The sequence below is a fragment of the Macrotis lagotis genome, chromosome 8, assembly GCF_037893015.1.
Source record: "Macrotis lagotis isolate mMagLag1 chromosome 8, bilby.v1.9.chrom.fasta, whole genome shotgun sequence".
NCBI classification, from domain to species: Eukaryota; Metazoa; Chordata; class Mammalia; order Peramelemorphia; family Peramelidae; genus Macrotis; species Macrotis lagotis.
In genome coordinates this window covers 110,713,053-110,725,087 of record NC_133665.1, presented here as the reverse complement: position 1 = coordinate 110,725,087, position 12,035 = coordinate 110,713,053, and the positions used below count along the sequence as shown (strand labels likewise).

General features: G+C 33.8%; 1 protein-coding gene across 1 annotated transcript in view; it reads right to left on the bottom strand.

The window, feature by feature from the left end:
- Nucleotides 1-3,782: 3,782 nt before the first annotated feature.
- The window catches only part of ITIH1 (inter-alpha-trypsin inhibitor heavy chain 1), a 56,662-nt gene continuing 48,409 nt past the window's right edge, over nt 3,783-12,035 (bottom strand). Inside the window, exon 21 of the mRNA XM_074198207.1 lies at nt 3,783-4,307. Within this exon, the coding sequence (XP_074054308.1) occupies nt 4,178-4,307 (130 nt within the window). The 3' untranslated portion in view covers nt 3,783-4,177. The remainder of the gene's footprint in view (nt 4,308-12,035) is intronic.

Sequence of the window (12,035 nt, the reverse complement as noted above, 5' to 3'; positions counted from 1 at the left end):
ATAAAGCACCGGCCCTGGAGTCAGGAGTACCTGAGTTCAAATCCGACCTCAGACACTTAATAATTACCTAGCTGTGTGGCCTTGGGCAAGCCACTTAACCCCATTTGCCTTGAAAAAACCTAAAAAAAAATGTTAAAAATTGAAAACAGGAAGCTTTGGTCTGCATTCAGATTCCTTAGTTTCTTCTCTAGATGTGGATGGTACTTTCCATCACAAGTCCTTTAGAATTGTCTTTGCTTATTATATTGTTGGAATGTACAAGTCCATCATAGCTGATCATCACCCAGTGTTGCTGTTAGTATAAATCATGTTCTTCTGGTTCTGCTCATTTTACTCTCCATCAGTTCCCTCATAGTCTCTTATAAAACAATAGTGTTCCAACACATTCACATACCACTATTTGTTCAACCATTCCCCAATTGATGGGCTCCCTTAATTTCCAATTCTGCCACTATAATATAAATATTTTTGTTCAGGTGGGTTTTTTGTCCTTTTTTGTGATTTCTATGGGATATGGACCTAGTAGTAGTATTGCTGAGTCTAAGGTTATGCACAGTTTTATTATCCTTTGGGCATAATTCCAAACTGCTCTCCAGGAAGGTTGGATCACTTCAAAACTTCACCAATACTGCATTAGTGTCCCAGTTTTCCTACATTCCCTTCTACATTGATCAGCTTCCCTTTTATCATATCAGTCAATCTGATAGGTATAAGGTGGTACCTCAGAGTTGTTTTAAGTTACATTTCTCTAATCACTAATGGTTTAGAGCATATTTTCATATAACTATAGATGGAAAAGCACAGGTCTTGATCAAGTAAATCTTAAACTCAATAATTTCTGGTGTCTCTGTATTGACTTTAGAATCAAATAAAGACTATTTATTTTTTAAAATCCTGGTCCCAATCTATCTTCCCAACCTAATTACACATTACAGTGCTTCCTACACTGTATAATATAGTTCTCTCTGTAACATACACCAACACTCCATCTGATGTTTCTATGTCTTTTCTCTTCTTGTTTCCCATATTTGGAATTCGCTGCCACCTCACCACTACTTCATAGAATTCTGACTCTTCCTTCAAGATGAAGCTCAAGCATCATATTCTACAATGAAGCTTTTCTTGATTCACCCCTCCTCCAACTGCTCCTTCTCTAATTACTTTGTCACATTGTAAGGCTTTATCAATACTTGTTGGTGGTTTAGATTCATAGACTCAAAGAATATGAGATCTGAAAAGAACCTTAAAGATCATATGTCTGATTTCCTCATTTTATAGATGGTAAAACTGAAGCCCAAAGTTAAAAAGTGACTTTTCCCCAAGGACATAGTAAGCTAGTTGGGAATCTATAACTAAAATCCACTTGTTCTGATTCCCTTTTCACTGTCCTTTTTGCTGCACTATGCTGATCCTTTGAAGCTAAATTCTTTTCAGCCCTAGTCAGATGGTCAGGAAAGACTACATGATGTGTGGAAGAGCACATACATTTTTCAGGTCAGCATAAATGATCATAGATTCTTCTTTCTTAGAGATTCATTTACTTGGAGGACTATTATCTTTATATTGTAAAACACGATCTTTTGAAACATCCTTTGAAGTGTTCTCTTCTGTAAACTCAAACAATCTTTAATCATCAACTTTCTTGGCAAGTTCAAATATTTGCTTCTATCAGTCAGTGCATATGTGAGAAAATAGAAAAGATTTTTGTTGACCTAAATATTGTGAAAAGGGATCAGCATGGGGAATTTCTAATTTGATGAATTTTTGTCTACAGTTAGGAAAGCACCTTTCCATGAAGACACGAAGAGTGTAGGTATGCACACTGGTGTCTGATTGAGAGGTCTAAGGATGACTTTGAGTGGTTTCTGTTGACTGGACCTACACTAAGATGGAATCCACAGAGAAGATTCTTGCTGAAGAATTTAGCTCTATAAAAATAAGAAAATAGGTACGGTCAGATAGCACAATGGATAGAACACCAACCCTGGAAGTCCAAGAGGACCTGAGTTCAAATCCAGCCTGAGACCTTTAATTACCTAGCTGTGTGACCTTGGGCAAGTCACTTAATCCCATTGCCTTGCAATAAAACAGACTGTTTTCCAGTCTCTTCCTTTTTGTCTTTTGATAGTCAAGGCAGTGAAATTCCAAAATCTAATCTAGTCAGAGATTTCCTGAGCAGCATCAGTGTTGGCAAATGTTTTATGGTTAATCCTAAATTAAGCTAAAAAATTTGGGGGTCTAACCTTCTAAAGAGAGAAAAAGATTTCTAGATTTCTCAGTGAGGAAAAGGATCATCCACATGGGTGAGAGTGTAGGGGTACAGGGCAAAAGATGTGAACCTTGTTACTCCCCCCCAAGACACATAGACACATGCACACACACAGACACACATACAAAGCCACAGTATGGGGGTGGGGTGAGGGAACAGGGCAGAAGATGTGAACCTTGCACCTCTCTCTCTCTCTCTCTCTCTCTCACACACACACACACACACACACACACACACACACACACACACACACAAAATTTTAGTGAATTGCATGAGTTCATTGGAAAGGATTGTTGCTCATTCAGCAGACCCAAAGCAGCTTTTAGGTGGAGGAGTACAATATTTGGGAGTGTCAACAGGACCCAAATAAGTTTTACATGTCATGATTCTGTTCTGGTATGTACTGTGTAGGGCTTGGAGGGAGGATTTTTCAGAATGTCAAAAGGCTGCTCCAGTGGAGTTCCTTCTAAAGGAACTTAGTGCTTTATTATGCTCTCCATATCTGCCTAAATCATTCTTTAAGTCCTTGGAGTCCTTTACATTATGTATACATATAAAGTCATAGATAGAATCATCGAATCATAGATTTAGAGCTAGAAAGGACCTCTAAAGTCACTGAATCTTTATTTTGTAGATAAGGGAACTGAGTCACAAAGAGATTAAGTAACTTGTTCATGGTTACACAAACTATTTGATATCAGAGGCAGATTTTAACCCAGTTTATTTCAAGTCCAACATTTTAGCCAATACCCCATACTGCCTCACCATGAGCCTTCTATTTTCTATATTTTCTAAGGGGTGAAGTAAAAATTATTTAGTCATATGCTTTTGTTACCTTGAATGGTTTTATAGGATCTAGGGACCCTTTTATCTATATTTGTGCAAACTAAATAAGACCTATAATTGGAGATTTAACAAGAGTAAATTCAGGTGGGGACATAAGGGATAAAAAAGATGAACTGTTTTTTTATCTTTTTCTTTTGGATCATCCTCACAGATCATAACCACTCTGTATAGACTTTAAACCATGTGTTCAAATAACACCAAAGTCAAGATTTATTTTGATGCTCTCAGATTTAGAAGACAGAAGACAATGACCTTGCCTCCTTTACTTGGCTTTTTTTTCTGGTTCAAATGCATTGAGAGAGAATATTGGAAGTGGAAATAAACTTCACAGAAATAAGTTTCTTTGTAAGAACACCTTGAAATCATTTTTTTAATGTGTGTGTGTGTGTGTGTGTGTGTGTGTGTGTGTGTGTGTGTGAGAGAGAGAGAGAGAGAGAGAGAGAGAGAGAGAGAGAGAGAATTTAGAGATGATAGGAAAAGAGGTGAACTGCTAGACAAGGTTGATTTTTAAAAATGTTCACCAGTCCCTAGATAATCAGCTCTCAAAAGGTGAGGACACTGACCCTTTGAGAGGGTAGGTTCCAGGTACCTTGCATTCTGACTTATGGTAGCCCTTCCATTCTCTTTCTTGTTCTCTTTGACCCTTCCTTCCAGCATTGCCATATCTAAAGTTCTACCTTTATAGTTCCATTTATGGGTTGTCTTGGGCTCTTCAGATATCACTCTCCCCAGTAATCACTTCCCCCTTCCATAAATTCACACAGTTGCAAAGCAAAATAAAGCTACTATTTAATGAGGCATACAAAACATCAGCTATAATTACATAACAGATTTTGAAAGAGATCAGGGAGAAATCTAATTTAAAAAGTAGAATGGAATGAGGTCAAAAAACATGTATACACATTAAACTGCTGGCCATTGCTCCATCCGGCCCTAAACCCATAGACTAAAGATGCTTTTCCTCCTGTTTAAACTCAAGTACAAATGCTAAGAGGTGGCTCCTCTGTCATTGGAACCACAAACTCATTAAGGAAAATAAAAGATTTTCACAAATGTTGGGGGTTAGAATATGCTGGGAATGATGTAATCAGTGTGGATGCCATCAATCAGTCCATCTCCGTTGTTATGCACAAACCAGCAAGAGACATCACTACCTAGCCAGGGGTCCTGTCGAAAGTCTTTCTGGGATCCCCTAGAAGGAGAAATATATGAATTGTAAATCACCTAAGAAAGAAGGATCTCCAACCAGGCATGAGTATAGTAGCTCTCTTTTCACCCCCCCGCCCAAGACTGTGGTTTTGTGGGAGTAGGTTGTAGAGGCTCAAAGAGCCTGGAATACTTGCCTGAATCCTCCTTCATTCCAACATGTTCTTTATTTCCTTTCAGCCCCACTTGAACCCCAAAGAAAGTCTTTGTTTAATACTACACCACTGCACTAGTTCAACTAGGTGGTGCAGTGGTTAAAGTGAGAGACCTAGAGGCAGGAAGACCTATCTTCCCAAATTCAAACCTGAACTCAGACATTTACTATCCGTAGACCCTGGGCAAATCACTTCACCCTATTTGCCTCAGTTTCCTCATCTGTAAAATGAACTGGAGAAGGAAATAGCAAACCATTCCTGTATCTTTGTCAAGAAAATCTCAAATGGAATCATATAAAGTCAGGCACAACTGAAAAACTACTGAACAGCAACAATGTTTTCACACTCCATGTTCCCTTGTCCCTTTCCTATAATTAATACAACTTTTATGATAATTTATTGTACCTGTTATTATTCTTACTGATAACTGTAATTGCTCTCTAGTTATTTTATATATGCAAATGTTGGCTAGGTTTTTAAGAATAAGCACAAATCTCTTATCTCCCTTCAAAGATATTTTGTATTAATATGATCTTAGCAAACATCAAAAAGATAAGCATTTAAATGCAAAAAATAAGAATAAAAAAATGACATTGAAACTATTAACTTTTGTCAAAGTTTGTTTTTAAGTTATATTTACAAGATAGTAATAAAAAGTCCCATTTCTGTCTTTTTCTGAACTTTTTTTCCTTCTGTATATTTTTTCATATCTTGTTTCTGATGTTTTTATATTATATACACAGTTGCAGTTACTTTATATGTTGTGGCTTGGGTTCTGCTTTCTTCACTTCTTCATACATCTTCCTTTATTTCTGAGTACTCTTTATATTTTTCATTTCTTATGGTATCATATTATTTTTATTTTTTTACAATTTGTTTAGTCATTTTCCAAGGGAAGAGTTCATTCTGGGACATAAAAACAAAGGGCATCAGTACTGTATTTAAAATATATCTAATTTTCAAGCTCAAAATTTTTTTTATAAATTTAGTTGTTATACCATTAAATGCACAGATGTGTAATAAATTTTCTTGGATCAATGGCAGATTAAGTGTATTATAATTGCCTTGTTTCAATGTGTAATCTTCATCCCCAGTAGGGGAGATCACAATTTACTTTTTGCCTTCATGTTCTGTGGAATTCTTGTTTATATCATTTTCCTCTAAAAGTTTTCTATAAAGAAAGTACCCAATATCCTTCTGGTCTTCTTTGAGCTCTTTTAACATTCCCACTGTAGAATTTGGTCTGTCCATCTGTCTTCTTTCAGTCTTGTTATATGACTGATCCACCTCATTTTCTGATCATACACTTCCTAAATGGTGTCATTTAGGCCACTTCTTACATACAAGGCATCACTAGTAACATCCTGAAGTCATCATCATGAATCTTCTGACTGACAGAAATTTTCATTCTTTTATGATTGTGGTACTCCATGATTTGAAGCCATATATCATCACCAGAAGAATATTGGCATTAAAAATTATAGAATATGGGTATCAAAGAGCAGTTTAGGGTCATTGGAGATGCAATACAGTTTCCCAAATACAAGACAGGTCCCTTTCTTACACCTATTAAATTTTTGTACCAGTTCATTCTCCATCATCAATGTCTCTCCATTAACTGTAAGCATTGTCATAAAGAAGGTTAAATCAAAGAGTAATTGCATCTAGAAAACATTTTTCCATTCTTTTTTTTTCTTGATTATATGATACTGACTGCATTGGAACTTAAATACTTCCTTTTTTTAAAAGAGAAATTGAAAGTGAATAAAAATTCTTATTAAACTCTCACAAGAGGAATATAATTCCTTGTTGCTATATAAATTGTTAGAGATACTTTTATTTGTGATATCACCCTGCATTTTCTATTTTCAATGCACATAAAAATTATCTTGACTGATTTATATTATTTCTATATATGTTCAGAAATATCCATCCATTTTCATGTAATTTTAGCAGAACTTATTGTTTAGCTGTCCATGAGGAGCTAATACTGAATAATTCTATAGAATCATAATAGACCACTTTATAGTCAGTCATTCTTTGTCACTGCAAATAATGGCTGCAATTACAGTAAAACTCAATTTGGGTTTTATTAATGGGCACAGATTTTATTTTGTAAAACAAATTTAAAATCCATTTTTGCTGTGTTCTAATTAGTGCAGTATCAAAATAATTAACTTCACGTTTAAATATTAAAAATTCAATTACTATTGTGCTATGTGAATTTATGGTTCTTTCCACAGAAAAACCCTCTCAGCATTAAAATTATTCTTTCTCAATCTTTTATTTGGTAGTTATCACTTTGGATTTGATGACATTAACTTTAAACTCTATATAGGATTATAAGCATTTGATCTCCTCCTGAAGAAGGGAGTAACTTAACCAGTTTTGAGAAAATTTTAAAAAAATGTTCCAAAAAAGTTTACTTGTATTTCCAAAATATAAGTAGAAATCGCACATTTCCAAAAGTTACTAAATATATTTCATATTTTCGAAATCAATAAGTCTGGTACAGCATTAATGTCATTAACAAAAGAGCAAAATCAAATAGAAATCACAGCCTGCTGCAAAAGTTTAGAAGAATTTTTGAATGACTTTCAAGCATCCTAGGTTTCTTTAAAAGTTAATCTTAGTCCCCAAGGTGAATATATTCATTACTACCCATCAGGCAGAAAATAATGTTTTCAGAAATGAAAATAACTCTCTTTTCAACAAATTCATTAAAGAATATACATATTTTCTATCTCTGTTAAAGTTTAAGAAGGCAACAACTGAATGATCAATTAGACAAATTCACCTGTCTTAGGAGGAGATTATTAAGAGAAAGAATGGTCTTACAGGGGTAACTAGGTGATGCAGTGGATAGAGCCCCAGCCCTGAAGTCAGGAGGACCTGAGTTCAAATTTGACCTCATACACTTGATAATTACCTAACTGTGTGACCTTGGGCAAGTCACTTAACCCTATTGCCTTGCAAAAACCAAAAAACAAGAATGGTCTTTCTTCATGTCATTAAGATTACCTAGATCTAGCCATTTTGTGCACAGTTTTGAGAATTGTGGAAAATTCTAAGACTAATAAAAATGGATTGTGTCACTATATGAAATAATAACCTAAATTATTATCTAATGTTTTAGCTATAAGATGAAAAAAGCTAAAAATAATGTTAGGATGTGTTCTTAAAAAAACTAATAGATAAGAAGCACTATTTTTTTCATGTAATTTTTTTCTAAACATTCCACCTTGATGTGTATGGATTTCAGTTAGTAAACTAAAGGCTGGTCTTTTAAAACTGATCTTATAATACTTTATAAATAGCATTATCAGTGTACATAATAGAGTTTAGTCAATAGTGGCTTTATTTTCAACTGGATCACTAATTAGTCTTCTCACATCTATTTTTCCTTTAGTTTGTCCTTTAGTTTAGCAAAATTTTGCTTATGTCCACGTTACTTTGGAAGCATATTGCAGAGGAAGTCTACTATTAATTCATCTCCATTATCTACTTCATTCTTTCTGATTATAGCCATCTGTATTTTTCTTGCTAAAAACTTGTAGCAGTGGATTATTAAAGTAAGAAAAAAGCATCCTTTATCTTTTATTGCATTAAAATTATCTACTTATGGGGATGGCTACATGGGGGTGGGAGGATAACATGCTGAATCCTTTTTGGCAAGTACATTATATTTGTTTTGTTGGCCAAATTATATTTTAATTTCTTATATCCATTTCCAACTGCACATACTTGAGCTACTATTCAATTTTTCCAAAGTCTGAAGAGTTTTTTCAGCAAAAAGGAATGCTACTCCTTGTAGTGCTAAATTCATACCAACATCAGTTTAGACCTCATTCGTCTAACTTCTCTATAATTCTTCCTCAACTTCAGTCAAGGAGTCAGGGGAAGAGTGAGAGAATCAAATATTTTCTACATATACTCAGTGAAATGCCTTTCTTCATTGTCCCAGAAAATTCATCTTTAATATGTTCTCTTTCAGGGTTACTCTTAGTGTTACATACAACATTTTTGATGAGAGTGATAATATTCTGAAGACCATGTAATGAAAATTTGTTTGTATCATTGTATATTCTGAAATTTTAATCTATATGATATATAGCAGAGCTCTTACCTTTTAGAAGTGGTAAAATGAAAGAAGTGCAATCTTTATGCTAAACTTGGCAGGTTCTTTAGAAAATCCAAACACAACTAACTCATAGATATAGTTAAAAGACTATATTTCCCATATCTCTAAGTTCTTCACTTACTTGAAAACCATTCTTATGGGATGTGGTGATGAGGGCAACCCTTAATTCCCAGGCTTTGGAACAGAGTGAGTTTCAATTATAAAATCTAGAAAGTCAACAAGCATTCTTCAATGAGATCGATGGCCACTTAAAAAGAATCTAGCTCCTATTAGAAATAGAAAAAAAAATAAACTGGTCTAACAATTCAAACAGAAATAACTAAACGGATTAGAATGTCCATAGGTCAGGCTATGACATGCAATTGGACAGGCAATTTTAGCTATTTCTTTTAATTCTGCCAATTTTAAATTCATATTTTTCTGAAGTGGTCATTGTAATTCCAGAGTTTCTGGCATTAGCTAAATTTTCATAAATTTTAGCCCTTCTTTCCAACTAAAATTTAAAAGGGACTGTAATGTTAGAGTTCAAAGTATGTTTCCATTGTCTTTGAAGATGAAATAGTATTTGTTTTTAAAAATCTTGAAAGTTTCACCCACTCATTTTTCTTATTTATATTGTCCTCTTTCCAGTTTAGCTCTTAAATACCCTAAGGATTATTTTCTTAGTTGAATATCTCACCAAACTTCCTTTTAACTTGTTTTCTTTTCACTACTTCTGTCTTATGAAAGGATACTGTTCAAAATCTTCTACCTTCCTTCTCTGCAAGAGCTTACAATTCAGTGCAGTATATATTTTATTAAACATCTACTCCTGGCAAAACATTGTGCTATATTTCTGGGGAGACAAAAACAAATATGAAGGAGTTTGTACTAGAACTTGGTATGATTCTTGGGTTCCACGTTTCTCTCCTAGGAATGAAATCAAGTTTTTCTTGATAAACAGGTTTTCAGAATTCCTCATCTCAGTAGCAGTTAAACTGCCTTAAGTTTATAAACAGATGTAAAAATGTCCACATAAATAAACATTTTATCCATTTGCCATTTTTCAGCATCAAAAACTTGTTTAAATGCATCATTTTGGAGTTACTTCAACTGATCAATATTATCTTTGTCTCATTTTTATTCTTTCTTCTAGTTTGATAGAGATTTTTATCATTCCTCTAACGAGTCAGTGACCTGATTACACTCAAGAGCTAATTCAGAATATATTAGTAATCCCTATTTATATCCCCAATTAAAATGCTATTAATTTCCCTTTTAATTCTGTTTCTTGGTGACTATGATGTTCTGTTATCCCAACTCTCTCATTGAAAAAATATTCAAGATACATATTCTATGCTTCTGTAATGTCTATAAGTCAAAGCTCTCTCAATTACTATTACTGAACCATGTTTTCCAATATATTTTTTCACTGACTTCTCCTGTCCTCAGCTTTGCATTGAAGTTACCAAGAATTAAAGTATATGTCAAATTTGTAATTGTGGGAGAAAAGTGGCCAGTCTTTTATACACTCTTTTATACAATAATTTATACACTCTTTTATACAATAATTTCAAGGAGGTAAAAAATAGAAACAAAGATTCTATACAAATAAAAATATTCATAGCAGGGGCAGCTAGGTGGCACAGTGGATAGAGCACCAGCCCTGTAGTCAGGAGGACCTGAGTTCAAAGCTGACCTCAGACACTTAATAATTACCCAGCTCTGTGACCTTGGGCAAAGTCACTTAACCCCATTGTCTTGCAAAAACAACTTAAAACAAAAAATATTCATAGCACCACATTTTGTGATATCATAAAACTGGAAACAAAGTAGGTGCTTTTTGAATCTCAAATGCCTTGAAAAATTGTAGAATACAGGTGCCATGGAATACTGTTGAATAATAAAAAATCATAAATATGAAGAACTCAGAGAAATTTGAGGAAATTTGCAGGAAATTAAGCAGAATGAAGTAAAAAGAACCAGGAAAACAAATTTATCCAGTGGTTTTCCAAAACAAGGTCTAGAGATACCTGGGGATCTCCAAGTGTCTTTCAGGAAGTCTATGGGATCAAAACCATTTTCATAATAATACTAAAATGGTATTTGCCTATTAAAACACTCTTTCCTTTTCTGACTGCCCAGTGAGACCAGATTTTCTCTTTGTATTTCTTCAAACAACATAACATGTTGCAGTAGATTGAAGGCAGAAGCAAATATAAGTATTCAGCTGTTTTCTATTAAGTCAAACATTAAAGTGATTTGTAAAAAAATTTAAAACAATGCCACTATTTCACTAAGACCTTTTTTCTGGAAATTATGGCTATTTTATATTATTTATGACAATATTTTAAATAAATTAATCAGAATAGTATTTAGTGCTTTGGGATTTGCAAAGAGTTTTACATAATATCTCACTTGGTCTTCACAACAATCCTATGAGGTAGATGCCATGACTATCCCCATTTTACAGATGAGGAAACCGAGGCTGAGAGAGGTTAATTCACTTGCCTGGAGTCACACAGTTAATAAGTGTTTGAGGTAAGATTTGAACTCAGATCTTCCTGACTCCAAGACTAATGTTCTATCTACTAAACTCCCTAGCTGCTTCTTGATGAATTTTTCTTGACTATGTTTCTTTATTCAAGGGAGGTTAGAGGTAGGGGATGAGATATGGGGCAGTAACTGTGGCATAAAAAACAAAACATCAACGTAACTTTAAAAAATAAAAGTATATTAAGATTTAATTCTTAGTCATGTCCTTTATAGGACTCTACTTGAAATGTGTTTTTCTCCACTGGCATAACCTCAGAGAACTACTAATATGCCATAATTTGACTTTGAAGTAGGACTTTGCACTATCAAATTGAAAGTTAAAATTGTTTGATTTGTCTTATCTTCCTCTATGAATTACTCATTTTTTGAGAAAAGAGAATTTAATTTTTCTTATTTCATAAAACTAATCCTTTCCCAACCTTAATAAGTATAGTTCCTATATTTTATACAATTATAAGCTGTAAAACTATATATTCCAAAAATTCTATTTCATTATTCCCCTGTATCTTGCTATAGGACAATCATTCTGGTATTACTTCCCACAATTTCCCCCTTATTAGACTGATCTTTTTTTCTCTATCAATTGAATATTTGATAATATCCAAAACCTCTTTATTCTTCTGTTCCCTTTGCCCTTATTTTATCCTTCTCTAGCCTGCCACTTGGTTACTCACCAAAATACTACTACTACTACTACTACTACTACTACTACTACTACTACTACTACTACTACTACTACTACTATAGTATTTAATTTCCTTATTTGGCATGACAGTATTGACATAGAAATTAGATGTAACTATTGTAATCACATCTATAAGTTATCCATTAATTTTATTTTTTTAGTTTTGGGGGGACAATGGCATTAAGTGATTTGCCCAAG